Consider the following 24,660-nt stretch of genomic DNA (forward strand, 5'->3'; position numbering starts at 1 on the left):
TAAATGCACATTACATTACACTTCACATTAAATTAATTGCTGCAAACAGAGTCAGAAAGACTTTTCACTGTTTAGGATGTAAAGGCTGTAATGTGCTATAAAATGAACATATGATCACATACTTTGTTTTCTCAAATATATAGATTTGCTGTTCCCAAATTCAGAAGTTGCACAAATAACATTTCCTGGTGTTCACATATGTAAGTGCTTGCAAATGAATGCAAAGCAATGTACATTTTATATAAACAAATATAATAAAAACATTTAATAAATAAATCTAGCTTTATAATATAAATTTATTTAAAATACTCTAAGTTCACTTTTACCCAATTTTCACTTTTTGCACTTTGGGAATTGAAGATACAGCAAGGATCCATTATTCCGAAATATAATATAATATAATATAATATAATATAATATAATATAATATAATATAATATAATATAATATAATATAATATAAAAGTTTATCCTCACTGTATTCACAGCTGTTTTAACATATCAGAGAAGAAAGCGTCTGATTAGCAGTGTGGATCTATGTTCCACTAGCTCTCCAATTCAACTCCTCTCTTTGACTGCTACATTAAAAAACACATTTGCTACAATCATTTCTGAAAAATATTGTCCCTTTGTCTTAGTTCATGTGTCACCATTTTTCATGACTTGATATAAATGATTTGTGCAGAAATGACGGTTACAGTATTTTTTGTATTAGCATATTATTTTTGAAAGATATAATTATTTTTTACAATTTCACAACAATATTTGTAAAAAAAAAAAATCACTTAGTCATATTGTCTTCTGTAATGTTATATTTGCATTTTTTGCAAATATAAAATGTTTTAATGAAATTGAAAAAAACTGTCACTGTAATTTAGAATATATATATATATATATATATATATATATATATATATATATATATATATATATATATATATATATATATATATATATATAAAAGATTTAATACTGAAATGCCATATTTACAATACGATAAGTTCTGAATACTCATTCTGTAATTTGCCTTATGTTGTCATTTCTTTATTTATTTTTTGTAAATTATCAGATTTTTACAAATAAATAATAAAAGGCAGTTGGTATAGAAATTACTTCTACAGCTATTTTTATTTAAAGCAGCAACTTTTATAGATAATACAGCATGTTTTAGAATAATTTCTTCATTATGTATATTTTTTCACTTTGCATTCTGTAATGTTGTCTTTGGTAAATTAACCTTTTTATTATTTTCATTTACTAATCAGGGGTGACCAGGTGGCTCAGTGGTTAGCACTGTCGCCTCAAAGCAAGATGGTCTCTGGTTCAAGTCCCGGCTGGGTCAGTTGGCATTTCTGTGTGGAGTTTGCATGTGTGCATGTTTCCTCTGGGCGTCAAAGACATGCACTATAGGTGAATTGGGTGAACACAATTAGTGATGCAGGAGTGTGTGTATTTCCCAGAACTGGGTTGCAGCTGGAAGGACATCTGCTGCGTAAAACATATGCTTGAACAGTTGGCAGTTCATTCCGCTGTGGCAACCCCAGACAAGCAGGGACTAAGCTGAAGGAAATTTAATGAATGATTGAATAATCTGCACAAACGGCGTAGAAATGACTGCCACTGTAATGTTTCTATTATTTACTTCATATGGGCTCACTGAATATTACTTCAGTCCTAATTTTTCTGTCAGTTTACGTTCCCTTTTTTGGCGAATTATCAGCTTTTTAAATTACCTACAATAAACGATGCTAGAGTTATCTGTCCTGGTAATTTTTGTCCCACTAACTTTTATTTACAGATAAACTGAAATCCCATAAAATGTCTTTAAAAAATATAATTTTGTCTTATGTTATATAATTTTTTTTTTGTACGTTTTGTAATAAGTAAACAATAAAACATTGCTTTAAAACACTGAGTGTATAATTGAAGCTATTTTATACAGTATCTTTTTATCAACAAAATATGCACTGCAAGGCTAATACAAAAAAAATTAAAGTTTTTTATCATTCTGTCATGTCACATTTAATGTAATATTTTTGGCATATTTTACATTAGAGATTGTTGTCAAAGTAATTTTGTACTTTAAACTTTTATTTAAATGCATAATAAAACGACACATTTACTCCAACAGCCATTATAAACCAAATGTAAAAAAGCAGTCAGTAAATTTGCTTAATGCCTTTTAAATGACAGTTTTGTCTAATTCCAAGTTTTGTAGCTTACTGAAGCACCATTAACCATAATTGTGGTCATTATCCACAATTTCCGTTTAAATGAGCACAGCAACTCTGCTTATTTGTCTATAAATAAATAAAAAAAATCTCTCAAATAACAGTTTTGGGCCGATGCCACACGCGGGACACCGCCACGTACACTCGCCCAGACCTGAGTGGCATTTCAAATCGATCATCCGTCGTCTGCGTCCTCGGGAAAGCCCTTCACCTCCACCTGATGGCAGCATCACGCAGCCTCTTCTCGCGGGTGCGTGGGAGTTCCCTGCTTCGCCATGTCGGGGTGGTGCAACGCGCTGAAAGGATCTCCCGATCTCTCTCTCTCTCTCTCTCTCTCCCTCCACCGCCTCCACCCCATCAGCAGCACCATCCTCCCACTCACGACAGTCTCAGTCTCAGCAGCAGAAGAAGCATCGTCCTCCTCCACCCTCTCCAGGCAACAGCAGCATCAGCACCATCATCATCATCCGGCGGTGAGACACGGAGGAGACGCATCCGAGTGATGCCACTGCACCAACCGCATCTCGTCACCGCGAACACACGCCGAGAATAAAGCGCTTCTTCTGCGAGGAGGGAGAAACACATTCGCCTGGAGACATTCACTGCCCATGAAGATGTCTAACGCCGACATGGTCTTGAACTCCACCGATCGGGTAGTGAAATGTAAGTGAATGGCGCATATTTCCCTACCTATTTGCTTCTTACCTGGGTTTTTTCTTTTGCGATGTCGCGCCGTACTTATATAGGGCTACTAATGCTAATTAAGACGCATCGGGCGCGTTTGTTAATGTGATCGGTTTACGTTCGGGATTGAAGTGTTTATGATTTTGTCTTTGCTTTGGATTGGTGTTAATCGAGTCACAGGCAGGTAGGTCGGGGGAGACGCGTTAAATAAGGCAGATCCAGTGGAGGCGGTGATGCAGCAGGATTTTAGGTGGCATCACGCAGCCCTTCCTGTATTTTCTTCATAGACAATGGAAGCAATAGGGGTTTTCGGCGCGTATCTGAGCTGTTTGCTTTCTCCAGGGAAGCCTCTGAGTCTGAAGGTAAATCATTCGAGCTGGGAACTGTCACGCCCCCGTTGCGTCTGATTGATTTTCTCGCATTTGCTGGTCACGTAGCGCACATTAATATTCGCGAGTGTTCATGAAAGCGGAGATCATTGAGACAGAATATTAGCGTCATGGTGCTGTATAGAAACTATACGTCATTTTAATTAAAGGTACGTTCGGTCATTTTTTTGCTTTAGCAGTATTAATGTCTAAACGTAAACTATGCACGTAAGTAGTCTTACTACAGAAAATACAATTTTATTCAACCCAGAGGGTGGCCACCATGTTTGGATCACGTGATCGTTTTTGTTATTAGTTTGAAAGTAAAAGTAATCTCAAAACATGACTTGCACCATAATTTAATAATAAAAAGAAGACGGACAAAACTACTCATTTAAGCCCAAACTGCTGGTCAGTGAAGCCAACATTTTTTTTAATCATTTTTATTTGTTTATTAATACAATTGGTCACACAACCTTTCAAAAATACTTTATCTGACTCACACACATACACAGGCATTTTAATGTGTATGCATTTCAACAATTTGTATTATTTCTCCCAGGCTACAGAGGTTCATGCATAATCTCTCGATATATTATATCCCATACAAATGTCTTTATTCTTGATGATAAAGTTGTACGAATGTACTTTGTATTCTCTTTGCACAATCCCTTATCTTGGTAGGCATCCACAGCCGTTGCTGTAGTTTGCACATATTTTATTGTGTTCTTTTTAGGAAGTTTTTTGGTGATTATGAATCGACGACACCAATTACAGCTGCCACCTTGTAAAAAAACTAATCACTACATAAAAAGGAAAACAATATATAAAGTGCACTGTAAATTTACAATGTGCTGATCACTAAAAATTGTGAACCCTACTATGGCTTTATAGGTTTTTGGAGTCCATGCGTCCAGGCCAATAGGTGTCAGCAAAAAGTCTAAAAGCAATGTTTAGACAATGCTTTGTTAACATCATGCGTTTCGCATTTGCAATTTTATGAAATCTCATTTTTCCTGTCATGTCTTATATGTTTGTCTGTTGGCTCCAATGACTCAAATATTAATAAGACAACAAGACATTTTGAAACAGGGTGTTCCTCAGTAGTTACTCTCAAAATACATCATCAGAAAATAACCACATGATCGGTGGCCAAAAGAGAAACGGTTAAAAAGAGCTAAAAATATTAACTTTGATTTTTTTTTTATTTTGTTATTTTGCATATTTTTTTCGGTTATTATTTATGTTGCATATAATAACAGTAAGGAGACATGATTTTAATTTACATTCATATTTAGACAACACAATACTACGGTGGCTGAGACATGAGCTTAGCATGATGCAATTTATGAAAACACGTGCAGTTACAAAAAAAGCCAGCAAACTGAAAAAAGATCTTCCTCAGTTTGACAGCACATGTGCTGCAAATCCTTGCATCGTCACATTTGTAAAAAAACGTGAATTTTCTCAAAACACAAAAAAATTAATAAAATTGTTGCATTTTCTCATAATGCAACAACAATTGACAAAAATGCTGCATTTTCTCACAACACTTGCAAAAAGATATACGGAAAAAGACAAAATGGAAATGTTTCAAGGGCACGCAGAAATGTGACGGACGCTGCTTAGGTTATGGGCTGCGTCAGAAACTGCAGATTACTCAGTAGGTACTGCATTTCAATTTAAACGTACTGCTCGGTCGTTAGAAAAGTACATTCTATAAACTATGAATGGGGAAATTATGGAATTCGGACGTGCTACATTTGCCATTTAGTCATGGTCACGTGACCTACCTGCGTCAGTTGCATCACTTCACTTCCATTTATGAATTCTCTCGCGGGGCATTATGGGATAGTGCAGCATGCATGGGATGCGCACTCCAGAATCTCGCCAGAAGTAGTAAGTCATCCGGGTACTTCTCACATACTGATTTTCGAATTCTATGAATTCGGACATACTACTCGGCTCGCATACTGATTTTAGCGTACTATACAGCATGGAAGTATGCGTTTCGGACGCAGCCATGGTTATTTAAGCTAATAAAATACAAAATACATAAAATAAACAAAAAACTCACCTTTCAAAGATCACCGATAACTTCACTGAGCAATAGTCACGACACACTGGCGTCCGTCACGTTTCAAGTTGTGTTCTGTTCTTTTTTGCAAGTGTTGTGAGAATGCAGCGTGTTTTTGTAAATTGTTAGCATTGTGAGCAAAGTGCAGCTTGTTATATTAATGCTTGTGTTGTGTGAAAATGCAGCACGTTTTTTTTTTTTTTTGTGTATGCATTGTGAGGATTTGCGGCACATGTGCTGTTAAACTGATAAAAAAAATTTTTTCTCAATTTGCTGGTGTTTTTTTGTAACTGCACATGTTTTTTTTAAGTTCCAACACATTAAGCTCTCTTCGCCACCACCAACTAAAGACTTAAATTAAGAAAATAATATTTGGTGTAATAACCCTAATGAGATCTTAGAGCTAATTTAATGAAAAAAAATTTGAAGTTTGGAGGAAATGATATCAGATCTTTATAGAATAATACAAATTTAAAAAAAAAATCTGCATCTCACCTATTAAGTACAGCAAATCCATAGAAAATTTTTTTTTTACTAACACAGGCTCCTTGGAAAAATGTGTCCAGGAATACATTTTAAAAGAATGTACCCTGTACTACATCCTCTTGCCGTTTTTATTTTCACAAATCATATATTCTTGTAAATAAGTGTGCTATTGCAAACTCTGGAGATATTCCTTTTAAAACAGTAATAACCCAATGCTGATCTGCTTCTAGTATTTTTTTAAATGCAAGCTAACACTTCAGCTTAGCTGAAATTAATTTGAATTGCAAAAAAATATTGGCTTGTGAAGTTTTGAAACAATTTCCAGGATATCTTCATTTGCATGCTAATGTGGCCACATTTGAATGCTTTCTACTGCGTTGTTTTTAAAAAAAATTGGCTTCTGAAATGCTTCATGTGTCAAAGACAAACAAAAATGATAATTCTGTCACCATTAACTGTGCAAATTTTATTTAAAAAAAGAAACGTCAAGCAGATTTTTGTGCATAATTGCACATATCAACCTGAAGATCACCCCACGTGTTCTGCAGTCTTGATTTGTTGACATGGACAGTTTTTTGGCAGAACATTTGATTTGCATCTGCTTTGAATGTGGAATCTTATGACAAGGGCCATTATAACTCAGGCTTTGATATAAGTCATCTGACCTCTGGAAAAGTTAAGGTTGCATTAGTCATGTAATGAGTCATAGTAGTGGCCCGTCTCCCCCGCACATAGAGCTAGTTCAGATCTGCCAGTATTAGCCATAATGCCATTCGTCTCCTCTCGCCCTTATGTATAATTGAAGGCTTTTATCATCAACAAAATGCATCAATAAATAAGCACATCTAAATCCCAGTGATGAGGCCGGCTAAGTGTTCGTATTTAGCAGTGTGTGCAGCTCCAAATACAAGAGACAAACAAAGAATTGGAGTCTGTAAGTTACTGATGACATCTCTTCTAAAATTAATATAAAAATCTGATCTTTTTTTAAGTGCATGCCACTGGTTTATAATACATACTATATCTAGTTTCTCTAGATATATGAATTATACCTTTGTTTTTGTTTTTTGTTTTATTCTGTGAACTAAACGTAAAATGTTTTCATTTAGAGCATTTTTATTTGCATTAAATAACAAAAAGGTGCCATATTTTCAGAAATGTTTCTGTTAATCTTTAGTCAACACAACACCAGTGCTTTCACTTGGGGAATAACCCTGATTTTTGATCACAAGATATGAAAACACTTGTTATTCTAATAAAAAAATGCTTAAACTTGCAATATTTTTATCAGAAATTTGGAGGAAATGTTTATCTCCTCTCCCCCTCATTTATTATTGAAGGCTTTTATCATCAACAAAACGCATCAATAAATAAGCACATCTGAATCCCAGTGATGAGGTTGTCTCCGTGTTCGTATTTAGCAGTGTGTGCAGCTCCAAATACAGGAGACAAATACAGAATTTGTCTCTGCGTTGAATCCCCACGGCAGCAAAGCAGGATTTCATACAACGTGTCATTTGCTGAGTCTCATTTACTAAGTGCAACTAGAGTTGGGCCTTTCATTTCTGCAGTGGCGTAATGGATTTTATGGCGCTTTCCATTTAGTGTTTTGATATGCTGGTTTATCGCCTCGTCTCATGGGAGCCGCGCTGAACATCGCTCTTTGTATGCTAAATCATTATATCGTAGCCGCACTGCTAACGTTCTCCAAACTCGTTTCCAGCTGGATAATGAATCTGTCTAAATGTTCCTGCAATGAAGGCGCTGTGCACATATGAAGCAATGTGAACTCCAGTGCAAATTAGTGTATATAGTGAAAGCATTTACAGGTGTGGAGGGATCAGGCTAAGAATGTTGTCATGCTTCATTTAAGGCAGAAGCTGAAGGTTGTGGCTATTCTCTGGTTAAATTCTTTGCACATGTAATAAGAAGAGTGAGAATAAGAACTGTTATTGTTGGATAATTTATATATTTGAAAAGCATTATTAAAATAGTTATGTTAGTACATAACTATTTCATGCATACTATTTATTTTATAAGGACTGCTTGGAGTAATTGCTTTATGATAATAATAATTTCTGAAGGCCTACTATATTGGAATGCAATTTTTTTTCTTTTTCATCATCTTTTTATGATTATTATTAGTTGTACTGATTTAAAAATGTATTATAATTATTAGTAGAAGTATTATAATTTAAAAATATATAATTTTATATTCATAATAATATAATGTTTATATTTATTTTTTAATATATACATTTTTAATATATTTAATATATCTATTTACAGCCGTTCCTTCAATTTTCTATTCATGACAATGTTGTTAAACCTAAATGATTTTTAAAAAATCAATGCTAATCCTTAATATTAATATAACCAGTATTCAATTTCTTTGATTACACATTCATTGTAATCTGAATACTTTTAGATCACGTTTAGATAGGGCTGGACGATATTGCAAAAAATGATCACAATATCATATTTCATATCCTTTAATATTGATAATTATTTAATATTTTCAAAGAAAACTTTTAGGAATATTAGTTTTTTTATTTAACCACTTCATTTTAATTTACGAACATTCCTAAGGCAAATAGTTTAATAGTCAAAAAAAAAAAAATATATATATATATATAAAAAGATCTGATCTCTTTAAGATAATATAAACATAAGTGTTAAAGAGACTCTTAAACTTCATAAATAAAATGTTACAAATTGTATGCAATCATAAAGGTAGATCAACATTTATGTTTCAATAAAAATGATACAGTAAACCTCAAACTCAGCGACACAGCGGAGCAGCAGGTAGTGCTGTCACCTCACAGCAATAAGGTCGCTGGTTCAAGCCTCGGCTGGGTCACTTGACATTTCTGTGTGGAGTTTGCATGTTCTCCCTGCATTCGCGTGGGTTTCCTCGGGTGCTCCGGTTTCCCCCATAGTCCAAAGATGTGTGTTACAGGTGAATTGGGTACGCTAAATTGTCCATATTGTATGAGTGTGAATGAGTGTGTGTGGGCTAAGCCAAAATGAATGAATGAATAAACCTTAAACTCTGTAAATAAAACAAATTATGATTATCAAATCTGAGCTTTCAATTAAAGGAACCAGCCGTCATTATTCAAATACCTACTGAACATTACAAACTCTGAATGTGAATGACTAAATTACCCCCTATGCTAAAAATCTTTCAGATGGGAAGCTAATGGCTATGATGCACAAGAAAAGAAACCAAAAAGCCACTTTGGTGACGTGCTTACATCTTTTTTTTATTTATAGTCTCCTTACTGCTGCTATATGGCACTCATTTTCGAAACTGTTGTTATTCTGACCTGAAGTGACAAGCGCAGGCGCTTTGTTTTCTTTACCATTTTCTATGGCGTCTATCGTAACTAGGCAACCATCAACCATCATTGCCATCAACCATCATGTTTTCTCAGAGGATGACAAATGGATAAACCATTGTAGCAGCTTTGATGCAAGTTTATGGAGAAAAGTAAAAAGTGTTTGGATGCGCTGTGTTTGTCTGAAGTAATTAGTCTGCCGTTACTGAAATGTGTATATTCTAAACAAAGTTTGAAGCAGTTTGGTTAGTTCTACTTACATGCGCTACTTGCACACCATGTGCAATCATGCAAGTCGCGATTTTATCGCCCAGCTCTACATTTAGATTACATTTATGCAAACCCTTTAGTCCCTTTAGAGTTTAGAACTAAATTTTGATCTACTAAATCTTTAATTTAAATTCAAGTTATATCTGTTTGATACTACATACATTGTATTTTTAAATAATATTTATATTTAATAATTAAATACTTTGTTATTAACATACTGTACATCCGACATGTCAAGAAATCATCACCAAATTTTTAATTCACCATGCACTTTTTTCCAAATCTCTTTAAAGTTCTTTCTTCTCTTAAACATAAAAGAAGATATTTTGAAAAAAAAAAAAAAAAAAAAAAAAAAAATATATATATATATATATATATATATATATATATATATATATATATATATATATATATATATATATATATATATATATAAGTCATGAACTTCTTTAGTAGTTACCAGTTGCCAAAATTCTACAAAATATCTTCTTTCATGTTCTACAGAAAATAAGTAAGTGTCTCAAATGTTTCCATAATGTTTTGGAAACACTTGAGAGTTTGTAAATGAAGAGTAAATGTTTATTTTTTTGGGGAATTGTCCCTTTTTAAGCCCAGAAGACAAAGGTCAAGTGAATACTGGTGTACAAGTGAATACAGTCACTTTCTGTTCTGGGTTGCCTTTGTGCCAGGCTTAGAACGACCTACTTTAGTGAGTCCAATTCTGGGACATTAAATGTGTTAGTTGTGATGGGGCTCTTCAAGCCTCCTGGGGTTCAAGAGGTATTGTCAGGATATAAACGGGACACTCAGAAGGGTGAGTTCTTTTGTTCAGATTAAGACATATTAAGGGCTTTTCACACTTGCAGTAGTTAACCCTGGGTCATTTTAAACCCTGGTTTAACAGTATCTTGTGTTATTTTGTTTTTTTTACCACTTGAAATTAATCAGTTTTGCTGTAAATAACGCTGCATATTCTGTATTTCTAATCAAGATTAAGCTTTATTAATGGCACAAAAGTTAACCACTAAGGTATTAAAACTGAATGCACGGACCCAATATAATGATACACATGTCTTTCTCAACTGTTCACTCTCACTTCAGACATATACCTTGTTTCTTGTATATACCTTGTACCTTGTTGATAAAGGCTGGTGTTTTTACATAATACACAAAGTTTTTTTTTTTTTAAGATGTCTAATAGGTGTCTAATAGATATCTAAACATAGTCATCTAGGCTGAAACAAGTCTAAATTTGGGCAGTCTATGAAAATCTAAAAGACGTCTAAGAATAGGCCAAAACTAGACTACAGTAGTCATCAAATAAACAGAAATGAATGACTACACATATAAAGTCTGTCTAATATTTGACGAGTAGTCTAGTTTTCTTAGATGTCTATTGGATTTTCACTCACAGCCCAAGTTTAGCCTTGTTTTAGCCAATCTGTCTATGTTTAGATGTCTATTAGACAGTTTTTAAATGCAAAATTGTTTGCTCGGTATTGTGTATATTTGTACATTTAAGCCCAAGAACATACATGAAAGAATTCAAACTGGTGTTTGTGTGCTCAGACACACATTAAACTGTGCCTAAGTACATACTACAGTTCTATCGACTATATTCTTGTGCATGAAAAGTTTAAAATAGCTTGCAGCATTTGCAGCGAGAGCTAAATGCATTACTTATGAACTACAATTAGTTAGTGATCTCGAATTTCAGCCATGAAGTTTGTAGTCAGTAATAAATTTCTTCAATTGCACATTCATAGAAATTTGATTACTTTGAGATTACATTTTTGATGACCTTTATTTAATGTATATATAAATATATATATATATATATATATATATATATATATATATATATATATATATATATATATATATATATATATATATATATAGCACCAAAGAGGCCTTAACGGCTTTTGTTTCCAATGGACAGTTAAAATAATCAATGTACTAACATCAACCTTGTTTGCTGTCAGTGTTTGATGTTAGTAACACTGAATAAAACAAATTAGATCTTTTTTAAACATTTACCTAAAATTAAGTACATTTAGTAGACAGCAACATTGCAAGAAATCAGTATAAAAAACCTCTTGAAATTCACTGCAAAATCACAACAGAATCAAAAATATTTCATAAGAAGTATTTCTAGAAGAGCAAATGACAGTATCCATGTCATAAAGCCAAAGTCTGCCAAAAGAAAACCCCATATATTAGCAACAGAAAGATTAATAAAAAACAATATAAACATTAAAAAGAGAGAAAAATCATTAGGAGAATCAGTGAATTGTGAACAAACATGGTTTAAATAACTGCCAAAAATTCATATAATACATAAAAAACTAAGTTTAGTGTTATTGTGAGCATTTTTTAAAAGTAGTTTAATTATTACTGGTTAAGTAATCCAGATTACATGTAATCTGTTACTACACAGCTCTGTTTCTGACAGATATACTTTTCAGTTAATCCACGGATTGCATGCGTCCCAAACCGTGGGTCGTGGTCTGTACAGATCACAGATCAGTTGTGATCTGTTCCACCAGTAATCGGTGCGTCACTGAACATTGATGTAATGGTTGGCTGATGTGGGTGGTTGCCAGAGCATTGCAGTTGCTAAGATGTTCCTAGATTGATTGATTTTTAAAGCATTTTCTGTACAGTTGCTATGGTGTTCTGTTGCATGAATTGCATAGGCCATAGGCTGGTTGACCATCTTGTTGTTGTTGATGTTGTTGTATTTTTATGTGGATTGGTCTAATTAGAATTCAAAAGATGCGATTATATATATGCCATTGTTTTACTATACTTCAAAAAGGAAAATTACCTTATCGTTTACTCTCTCTTACAAACCTTTATGGCTTTCTTTCTTTCTTTCGTTAAACACAAAAGAAGAGATTTTGACAAAACTTGGTTGCTGGGACCAATCGACTTCTATAGTATGCAAAAAATCATTATGAAAAACAACGAGCAACCAACATTCTTCAAATTATCTTCTTCTGTATTCAAGAAATAAACTTTAAATGGTTTAAAACCACATGAGGGAAAGTAAATTATGATGTTATTTTAATTTGTTATTGGGTGAACGATTGCTTTAAGGGTGGTTACATTTATTTTTAAGGCAGTCACTTAATTTATTAATCAATCACTCGATTACTATAAAGCCCCATTAAGACCAAGCTTGAATAAGCAAAATTAATAGTGGCTAAGACATACTTCTAAAAACATTTCTATATATAATCAAAGAGCAGTGATCACTTAACAATAATGATACAGAGGAACAATCTCAACCCAGGCTCATTCTGAAAATGTACCTCTATATACATTTCTAGAGAGCACTAAATACATCCCAGGGGCTATGTTTTTTTTTTTTTTATGTGAATCCTGCTCCACCTCATGCCTGCTCTTCTCGTATCAATCCACCAGAGGCCGCTGTTGACTAACTGTTTGACTGACTCAATGCCTCACAGATTAACTGATCCACTAATCCACCCTCCTTCTTCCCTAAACCCAACCAATAGTGTTTTCAAAAGCCCCGATTGACCCGCCCACCCAACTGACAATTTTAAAAAGCAATACTCGCCTGATTTTTACCACTTTTTCAGATTTTACCACATTCTCACCCTGATTAATGACTTGTTAATTTTATTTTTTTGGCTTCTGTTTTTTGTCTTAACGCAGATTTATACTTCTGCGTCAAATGCATATGCATACCATACAAATGCGTATGCTACGGCGCAGGCTACGCGTAGACGCACAGCCCTCGCCGTGGCAGTCGCGCACCTCTCAAAAAACGTAACTACACGTCGCAACGATGCGTGGCGCATGCTCTGTGATTGGACGGCTTGGTAGCGCTGATAAGTGTGGGTGGAGGTGAGAGCTGCGTGAGCCCGATGCAGCGAGTGTTTACAAGTGTGATGTCTTATGACGGAGCTCCAGACGGAGACTGTTGTATTGTGTTTACCGTATGATATACCAATTCCAGCCTCAAAATGAGCGAGTTTGAGTCACTTGTACATTGAGGTAGCGTTAGGTAGCGGTAACATAAACACCTACTGCCAGCTAGCATTTCGAAGTGTTATTGCAGAGCAACACACGCAGCTTGCTAAAATACAAATGCACGGCTATGCGTACTGCATGTGCCGCGGGTCATGATGATTACTTGACGTAGAAAACAAGGCTTTACCCACTTTCTGGAAGCATTCTTCACCGGACTTGAACCCCGTTGTCATGATCAACTCCTCTCTGCATTTCAAGTCCATTAACGTACATGGTGATCTAACGGGACAAACTGGTAACAGTTGGAAATCCATCCATGTGGACATAAGCGGTCAGCTGGTAAGCACGAAAAGACATGGCATCATAGCACCCTATAAAATTCATTTTAAAAATGAAATGCAGTCAAATGTACTTCTGGCTACATGATTCGCGATCTCCAAAACATATATAGGGCTACGTTTTCAGAGTGACCCTTTGTTGAACAATATTGATGGAATTGCTTTTAGATTTTTTTTTTCCCTCTAATGAACATTAAAAGCATTGACAGCCAATCAGAAAAACAAAAAAAAAACTGCAGTACAGATTTATAATACACATAACAATAGTGTGTTTGTAAAGACAACTTTATGTATTGTTTTTGGTATAAGCTGGCCTTAAATGATTCATCCGCCAAGAAAGAAAAATCTGCTGTTAATTTGCTGTAAAATCAGTATTGTTTCTGACAACAAGAAGACGAAATATGACAAATTCTGACTTCACCCAAACTTACCATATATTTACCCTGAAGTTTACACATTACAAGTTTGTTTTTTATTTTTATTTATACTTATGAGAACAACACCCCAGATAGCATACAAATGTGGGCCACTTTATGCAGTTATGCAACACTGGTGGTATTCCTTCAGCCCAGACAAAATAAATGTGAGCCTGAAGTGGCCCACCTGTACAATGGCAAAAGGGGGGCAAAGATTCAAATTCATATGGACCATTTAAGGCAAAGATTTGGCACTTATGGCAAAATGTAATCTGAATGTGAACCTAATGTGTCCCATGTGGAAAATTATCAGTTTGGCCCAAATGATGGAAGACAAATGTGGGCCACAGTTGGCAAAAATGTGGCATAGTCATTTAAGGGTAATCTGGGTCAAAACCTAAAATGGTTCACACATGTAAGTGCAAATGTGGCCCAGTTATCTTATGACATATGTGGGCTACAAATATTTGGCGGAGTAATCTCTGGCTAATGTGGCCCAGAGAAGATGTGGAAAATGTGGCCCAGTTATCTTAAAACATATGTGGGCCACTTTTGGCAAAATATTCGGCACAGTAAGCTATGACTAATGCAGACATTAGCCTATAGTGGCCCAGAGAAGATGTGGAAGTTTAGACCCAGTTATCTTAAAACATATGTGGGCCACTTTTGGCGAATATTTGGTACAGTAAGCTGTGGCTAATGTGGATTTGAGCCTAAAGTGGCCCAGAGAAAATATGGCAAATGTGGCCCAGTTAACTTAAAACATATGTGGACCACATAGACTAAAGCCACCATCACGGAGTAAAGTGTTTGCTTTATTTGGGCTCTTGGGCCCTGAACATCTTAATGTAAATGTTCTTTTGAGCTGCTGTAACGTTGCTTGTAAAGTTTATTTATTACAGCAAACAAGCCAAGTAAAAAATAACTATAAAATTAACTGAGGCACAACCTGTGATAAAATAATATAATTAACTGATGATAACCCGTGTTTACTCAATTATTAAAAGTAACATAAAAACATGCTTGCACATGCCACAGAATTGTGGTTCAACTTCTGCTCACATAGACATCAATAATCAGGGAACTAAATCAACAATGTCAAGATAAACAGCAGAACCAACAGCAAATAAGCATCAATAAGCGATAGAATGTTTTCATACTGCAATGCATGCTGGGATTTTTGTACTTTGCCACACCCAGCAAGTATAAGGTGAAGGCTTGATCAGGGCCAGAAAAAAAGCAAATTGTGGCCCAGAATAGGGTTGGTTCTGGTCAATTTGGTTGAATTCTGGCTAATATGTTGTTTTGCTTTGGCTTATTAGTGGCCCAGATCTGACAAACAGGAGTGGACCGCCCTAGAGCCATCATTCCATTCACTATGTGGTCCAGATGTAAGTATCTGGTGTGGGCCGAATCTGGGCCAGAATAAAAGAAAACTGTGGCCCAGAATAGGGTCAGTTCTGGTTCATTTGCTTGAATTCTGGCTGATATGTGATATTGCGATGGATTAATTGTGGCCCAGATCTAGCAAACAAGAGCCGACCGCCCAAGTGCCAATACTCCATGCAGTATGTGGACTGATGCAAATGTCTGGTGTGAGCCGGATTTGAGCCACATGAATTTTGAAAAGCTGGGACAATTCTTAATTTCTTTGGACAAATGGACAAACCAGCACATTGTAAAACATCTGAAATGTTGTTTTGGTCATTCTAAAATGTTTTTAACCATCTCAGTATTAGTGTTATTATATTATTAATTACCTCCAGAATTAAGAGCGTCTGTCCTCCGTGTCTCGGCATTCATTGCGTGTCGACATTGTCTTCTGAGGCGCAAGTCATTTATTAAATTAAAAAAAGACCGACGCAGCTTCTCCTACCGCAGTAAATTCCGTTTTTACTTTTGATATTTGTCGGCAGTTAATCAGGAAGTGACGATTTTGTCTGCTTTGACTCGTTAGATGGAATTGCTACTTTATTTACATATCTTATTCAAATAAATAATGTCTTATATTCCTGTTTTGCTAAAAAAAATAATAATAATTTGCATCTTTGGATGGAAACATAGCTACTGACAGCCACAGTAGGAAAAATAAATATGTTTTTAAATATGTTAAATATATTATGGTTACCGGCTTCCAGCTTTTTTCAAAACACCTTATTTTGTTGAGGAAACTCAAACACTTTTGGAAAAAAAAAAGGGGGGGGGGGGGTATGATGACAATTTTCAGTTTTGGGTGAACTATCCCTTTTAAAAATGTGTTCTCTCATCTTTTAGCGTGTAGCTAAAAGGGTGGGTGGTACAGTTGTAGAAATTTCAAACATGTGAGGGGAATGAGCCTGTGCAAGTTTCCCACTGACATTTTTAAACACTCTGGGGTTTTTAATCTTTTATTGAACAGCATTACTTGCATAATAAAATACTCAGAGTGAAAAGTATGAATGCTTACATTTTCATGTCTCCACCATGAAAATGTTTTATTTTTTTTTCTCTGTACAGTCTCATAAGTGCAATTAAACCACGCTGCTAGTTAATTGATTTGCATTACAGAAATAGTTCACTTCCAAAAACAATGTGTTCTGTTATCATCCACTTATTCCAAATCTGTTTGAGCCTCTTTCTTCTGTTGAAAGGGAAAAAAAAGACATTTCGAAGAATGTTGAAAACCAGTGACATTCACTTTCTTAGAATAATTTTTTTCTAAGAAGTGAGTGGCTACCATTTTCCAATATTCTTTAAAATAACATCTTTTCAACTAAAAAAAAGAAAGTCTTATAAAGGTTTGCAACCCCTTGTGGGTGAGTAAATGCTGAGTAATCGTCCATATTTTGTTAGACAATTCCTTCAACTGAGTATTTCAGCATTTTTGTTGACAAGCAGTGCACTAGTGTACATATATACAGTACAAGCTTGAGTATGTATGGCATGAGTGTCGGAACTTCAAATTTTGACTTTATTAGGAAGAATGAGCAATATACAGTGCTCAGCATTATTGAGTCCACCCATTTTGAAAATGACTATTTATAACAATACAGATTATTTAAACAAAACAGATTATTGAACACATATTTATTAAACTAATATTTAGTCACCAAACATATTTAGAAATTGAAAGATAATACAGTTAAATTAAAGCAAAATATTGCAAAAATAAATTACAAACTACAAAATGTCAACTATTTTATTAGTTTTTGCTTCTCTTGGTTTTATTAGGTTGTTTAGCTTCTTATTAAAAACATGAAGTTTAAAGATAGATTTGTGAGGGGTGTACTTATATATGATGAGTACTGTAATAGCATCAAAATAGAAGGGTTGAGGGAGCTTTCTTTCAGTTTAATGTATCGACTCAACAAATGGTTCCAAACAAATATGCCTTCATTTCAGCTTCGGTCTCTTTGTTGGTTGTTGAAAATAGCTCAGCATGAGCCTGCTCTGGCCACGCTGTTGCAATTTCCCATATTCATCATATACATTTTTAATGAGTTAATAAGCCTGTGTTTTCCCTTTGAATTAGTGCGATCCCTTGGGCTGTTCATTGAGTGATCATCCAGAACTGTTGTTCGAGCAATAAGCTCAAAGCAAAATGTGAGCGTAGTCTGTTTGGTGGCTGAAAGAATCCATTTTGGGCCAGATGTTCAAGAGTGAATGGAAGGTAGGGTGTTAATTTATTGTTTTTAATGAACCCCTTATGATATAGCTTGTCAGACTGTACAGACATCATCCCTGGGTCACACTTTAGTCTGTCAGTAGTTATAATGTTTAAGTTTATGACAACCGAAATGTGTCAAAATCAAGATATATACAAGAAGACTTGTCTGGAGTTCTTAAATTGAAGCAAAAGTCAATGTAAGTCACACCAAATATATTAGTATTTAATGCAATTTATATTTAATTTTCTCCACATATTCTATGTTTTAAAACAAGATATACTGTATCTTAAATATGCATTTTCAGACCTCTTTCTCACTCCAAGCTGCTTCCTTTTTGAACATGATGGAGGGCATGACTCTTTTTTCTTTATAACTATAACTTGTTTCAACATTTTCTTGTAAACAACATCAGGTTGTTTGAGTTGTCCCACTTTTGTTACAATAGCATACAGGGAGCAGTCTGGCTGCAGACCTGATGCAGTGCAAACTGAGTTGCATCCAATGCGCTCACCTAACCCCACCCCTAACCCTTCCCGTCAAAGTGACGTCACTCACTCCTTTGAGTGCATTGTGTCTGACATTGCATCGCTGAGTTGTGCAATCTCAGCTTGCATCATGAAGGCTGCATCCAGATACTATTGGTTCTTTTGGTAGTCATAGTTAAAGCAACACTGCAGGAAGAAATAATCAATTATCAGAATAAAAATTTGACTGCAACGGTCATTGATTGGCTGTCAGAGATATAAAAAATTTGCAATCAAAGATTATAGATTTTAGCCTTGGAATTTAGGAATCTGTTTGTTTCAAAAAAACTAGAGCTGTTCATTTTCGTAAAAATTACATAATTTAAATGCTTGCACAAATATTGCACAACTTATTCAATTTTTACATGCTTTACTTGGATTGGCAGGTTATTGATTTGCATGTAAAGAAGGACAAAGGTTATTTGTATGAGAGAATTTTTGTGACTTGAATCTTTTAGCACATCGGTAGGCAACCTATAGCTTACACATGTGGCTCTTTGACCGAAACATGTGGCTCAAAAGTCTCCTTTCAATAATATTTTGTGGTTTAAAAATGAATAACCGTTACTAGAAAATTAAAAGTTTCCTATTGAAAATACAATTGCAATTCCCTTTTAGTGTAATTTTTTATTAATTTTTTTTTTCACAGCAAAATGAATAAGAACTCATTCAAACTAAAAGGATGTGCCGATCAATGTGTGTGAGTGGCGCTGTGGATAAACATGAATTGCTACACCAATAAAAGGCAAACAACTTACGTTTCTATGATAACCTCGTGCACATAAATTCAAACAACAATTGTGGTGATGGTTTAAAGACAAAATTCTATAAAATGTCCCTTTTTCATTTATGGACTCACATTTGTTTATTTTTGAGTTGTTCATGGACATAAATCAAGGTTTTGTTTAAATCTGTGTTATTTACAGTATAATTTGCTAAAAAAAAAATCAGAAATAGTTATTTGCTCTAAAAAAGTGCCGACCCCTGTTTTAGCATTTTAAAAAATGGTCTCCAATTGACCAAATTGCGACCAAAGGCGCTGTGCGAGTCTGGCTTAACATGATTTGTTTTTCTAGGTAAGCCCATAAACAAAGTAAAACCACAGTAAATTTTAGTATTACCATTTATAATTTTCTTTATCATTAAAAGTGCCATTGATTATCATGATTTTTGATGGTATATTCAGTAATATTGCAATGAACCGTTACGTAAATGCATGTTTATACAGACAGTTAATACATCTATATTATTATATACATGTAAAGTATGTTGTATTCCTTTAATTCAAAGTGTGTGCTGCACATTATTGAGAATACTGAACTGAAGCTTGACTTGAGTATGTTAAATTGCAAATCAAATCACAATATTAGTAAAAAAAAATCATAATTAGAGATTATCGTCAAATTGCACAACCCTTTGTGACTTTGTGAAGTACAAGGTAAACAATAATCCTTGTGAGCTGCTGTAGTTTTCTAAGTGCAGGTTTTAACAAACAATATTGTGATCCTGTAAAAAAAAAATGACACACAAAAACATAAGTAAACAAATCCAAAATGCACAGACTCTTGTTTCAGCTGTTTGCCTCAAAATTAAATATAGCTGCAAATTATATTTATTGTTTGAGATTTTTTTGGTTTAATTCTGAATCTTAGCATACTATGAAAGCATAGTACAGTACTCAGTGTAATTGAGTACACCCCATTTTGAAAATTAATATTTGCATCCATTTCTCAGTGAATGTAGGCAATGTATTTTGATGCATTTAAACAAAACAGATTTATTAAACAGATATATTTATGAAGAAAATATTTTAGTCACCAGACATATTTAGAAATTGAAAGATAATAAAATTAAATTTATGCAAATTCAACTAAATAAAATATATATATATTTTTTTGCTTCTTTTGATTTTTCCTTTGTTATAAATTTGTATTTAATATTTTTTCTATAGCATGTAAATTTGGCTGTACTAGTTTTGGGACCGTTATTGTAATTTTTTCGTTAGATAAGCTCCAGATTTGGCCTCAGTACTGAATATGCACAAATATAATATTGTATAGCTTCCTATTAAAAATATGAATTTAAAAGAGAGATTTGTGAGTGGTGTACTTATATATGCTGAGCACTGTATATGAGCCTTTCATTTTTTAATGATTTAACATGACAACCAGCAAATTAGACATGCAAATGTTTATGTTTTGATGTCACTACTACCTAATAAACTGATTTACTAATAATCTTGTAAATGGAGTTTACTTACAGTGTCTGGTTATTGATGTATAATGCATGTAAAGCTGGACAACAGGTTATTTGCATAAGCTGCTTTTTGTGAGCACATTGAAGTGCATGTAAACATGTTCATTGACAGGGTTTAGATGCTGGGGGATCTGCTTGCCTGATATGTACATGTAGGCTTTATATATAGTAGTGTTGGTGAATTATTTAAGCATTGCTTTGCAGCACTGTTTCAGTTCACATGGCTCTCTTACATAACAACACTTCCCCGAGGTCTGCTGATGAGATGGAGAGGAGGAGGCAGATGAGGGAATGAAGAAGAAAGATGAAAGAAAGCATGAACATCTTAAGGCCTCTTCACACCGATGTGAATATTCAGTGCAAATGTTCAGTCAGAGGACATTGTTGAATAAAAACAAGACAGGCTTCTTTTTAAACAGTGCAAACACTCTCCTGACAAATTGAAGATATTTTTTGCAGAGTGTCTTTTTGTATATATTAGAGCTGCACGATATTGGAAAAATATAAGATTGTAATATTTCGTTTTTCGGTGATATGTTGCAATATGAATATAGCTTCACCAGATGGATTTTTTGCATACTAAAACAGTATTCCGGTACAAAAATTGAATTATGAAATGTAAAATAACACTGTGTAGATGTAAAATAACACTGTGTAGACTTTTTTTTTAATAATTCAGTAAAATAAATCTTCTTTAACGTTACAAATGTTGTACATTTATGTGTCCGAATGCTTTAAACTCTTTTGAAATGCCTGCAAAACACATGCAAATTATAAAGTTTCACTCTAATATGTTATACTCTGCAATGACTCCACAAATCTCACACATTGTCAGTTGTTGTGCTGATCAACTATAATCCCTACACTGCATATTCTGTGATGAGTCTATTGCAGACATACACATTGCGATATCGATGCTGAAATTATATATTGTGCAGCCCTAATATTATTCACTTTTGTCCGCGAACCAATAACCACCACCCACACTTTTTTAAACATTATATTTTTAATAACTCATTTCCAATAACTGATTTATTTTGTTTTTGCCATGATGACAGTAAATAATATTTGACTAGATATTTTTCATGACACTTCTATACCGCTTAAAGTGACATTTAAAGGCTTAACTAGGTTAATTAGGTTAACTAGGCAAGTTAGGTTAAGTGGTAAAGTTATTGTATAATGATGGTTTGTTCTGTAGACTATTGAAAAAAAAATTAGCTTAAAGTGGCTAATGGTGTTTAAAAAAATATCTGACATACTGTGGAAATTTCCTTGCTCTGTTAAACATAATTTGGGAAATATTTAAAAAAGAAAAAAAAAAGGGGGGGGGGTCTAATAATTCTTGCTTCAACTGTATATAGAATTATGGATATATAAATATATATATGCTATTTTTAAATTGCATGCTTTGTTTTTAGATATTAGTTTTACTTAGTGTCTCCTACTGTAGCGATGTACTATGTGGCTTGTATTTTTAGATGACTGAAAATAAAAACACGAAAATAAGTATTTTAAAAATTACATATAATTAAAATATACTACGGGCATCACGGTGGTGCAGTGGGTAGCATGATCTCCTCATAACAAGAAGGTTGCTGGTTCAAGTCCCGGCTGGGTCAGTTGGCGTTTCTGGGTGGAGTTTGCATGTTCTCCCCATGTTTGATCCTGTTTCCCCCACAGTCCAAAGACATGTGCTATAGGTTAATTGAGTAAGCTAAATTTACCTTCGTGTATGAGTGTGAATGCAAGAGTATGGATGTTTCCCAGTGATGAGATGCGGCTGAAAGGGCATCCACTGCATAAAACATAAGCTGGATAGGTTGGCGGTTCATTCTGCTGGGGCGACCCCTGATTAATAAAAGGACTAAGCTGAAAAGAAAATAAATAAATGAATGAATGAATTAATAAAATATATTATATACAACAAATATAAAACATTTGACACAATTTGTCAATTGATTTTATTCCTCACAAAAGGTTTTAATATATTATTATTATTATATTATTTGACAGCTGCATTAGACAAAAATAGTAAAAACTTATTAGGAAATGTAAAGCTAAATTATACTTTAGATTAATTAGATTATTTGTCTATGTAGTTAATTAATTATTAATTTATAACTTGTTAATTTATTGCATTTATTTATATGTATAGCTAATTAATTTAATTAAATTTATTTAATTAAAAAAAAACTTATTCTGATTGTACTTAAAAAGGCTAGAATTACACATTTTTGTATTTGAATTGCATAAACATTTTTTCATGCATTTTGATAATGTTGTTACATCACAAACAAATTAACATAATGTTATGCATATTTGCCATACCAACGCAAGATTTTTATTGCTCAGTGAAAAAAAAAATTATTGATAATTGTTTAATATCGATTTAAAAATAGTTTACTTATTATTATATGTTTATTACTATATACTTATGTCCTTTGATTTTATTTTAATAATAATATGTCTTCCAAATTCATTCAGTTTAATGAAAAATAAATTCACAATAAAAGTCTTACATTTGATTTAAATAAAAAAATAAATATTTATACAAATGAAATATTATTTTTAAAAATGATAACAACATATAAGAATCTGTTTAATTAAACCTTTTCCAGTTCAAATGTACTGAAACATACTTAATTAGCTGGTTATTAATACAACAGCTAGGCTACTGTTTGTTTTAAATATTTAATTTATTCAAACACAAAAGGATGACTGACAAATTATAATTTTTATTAGTTTGTACTTAAACTCTGTAAACAAAGTAATTACATTAAAAATTATTAATGATTATTAATACAATTTACAGGCAAATGTTAATAATTGTGGTGAAATTCGTGTGACATCTGTTGCACCATTCAGAGCCACCAATTTCAGAGCATTTCCTTTAAATAATTTACCTCAAATCTTTGCTTTTTATACCACTGGACTGCACATTGATTCTCGTTCTACGTTGGGTGTGAGTAGGTTTTTAGAGGCAGGAGCCAGAAAGGGCTTTGTGTGAGCACAGGCTGTAAGGAGCAGGACATAAAGATGTTTCCATGGAGAAAGGTGGACAAAGGATCTGGAGGACAACAAAAGGGAATATGAAGAGCGCCAAGAGAAAGTGACAGATGAAGGCTGAAGCAGACAGGCAGAGGACGAGAGAGAGAAATAAGACGAACAGCAAGAAGTAGAGACAGAAGGAGAGCCACGCATGAGGACGCTTGTAAATTGCACATATACATGACAGGTCTGCGGATGAAGACTGGAGCGTTTCAGCGTCTGCTTGTTAGAGCCGTTCTGCTTCGACAAACACACATCAAACATCACTAATGCTATCACTCTTTCATTAAAGGGATAGTTCACGCAAAACTGAAAATGACCTCATCATTTACTCACCCTAAAGTGGTTTTGTTGAGTTTTTTTTTTCTGTTGAACAAAAAAAAAAAAAGATATTTTGAAGAAATCGGAAGACATCGATATCCAAAGGAAATAAAAATTCTGTGAATGTCAATGATGATTACTTACTAATAGATCCAGATTAAGAATTCAGAGGACTCCTGTAGGGCCCTACTAGACTTATGAATATAAAAATATGTAATGAAGTGTACCCATAAAGAAAACCACATTAAGGAGTGTTTTACTTATATATTTATATTTACACATGGAAATTAGTGGTATTTCAAAAGTTCACACTTAGCTGATGATCTATCAAAAGCTTGCTTGGCATACTGTACCGGCAGTGAGCCCTGAGCTCAAGGGACCCTCGAGCCCAGGGCTCTCTCCCATTCATAGAGCGAGAGGGGAGCTTGAGCTCATGGATCTCAAAAACTCCCTGGCTGCAGTAGCTAACGGAACACTTGAGAAGAAGGGAGCTAGACAAGTGCCTGATTTGCTAAATCTGTTATACGTTATGTGTATCTTTGGATAGTGGGAGGAAACCGGAGAACCCATGGGAAACTCACGCGGACACGGGGAGAATTCACAAACTTCTCACAGAAACACACACTGGCCTGGTGGGGACTATGGCTGG

At 34.1% G+C, this 24,660-nt stretch overlaps 1 protein-coding gene across 2 annotated transcripts in view; it reads left to right on the forward strand.

The window, feature by feature from the left end:
* The first annotated feature begins 2,615 nt into the window (after positions 1-2,615).
* The window catches only part of ppp3ca (protein phosphatase 3, catalytic subunit, alpha isozyme), a 112,289-nt gene continuing 90,244 nt past the window's right edge, over positions 2,616-24,660 (forward strand). For both annotated transcript variants that reach the window (NM_001198550.4, NM_001441921.2), the window contains 1 exon segment: positions 2,616-2,893. In NM_001198550.4, coding sequence (NP_001185479.1) covers positions 2,839-2,893 — 55 coding nt within the window. In that variant the 5' untranslated portion in view covers positions 2,616-2,838.

The sequence above is a fragment of the Danio rerio genome, chromosome 21 (assembly GCF_052040795.2).
Source record: "Danio rerio strain M-AB ecotype USA chromosome 21, GRCz13ab, whole genome shotgun sequence".
Classification (NCBI taxonomy): Eukaryota; Metazoa; Chordata; class Actinopteri; order Cypriniformes; family Danionidae; genus Danio; species Danio rerio.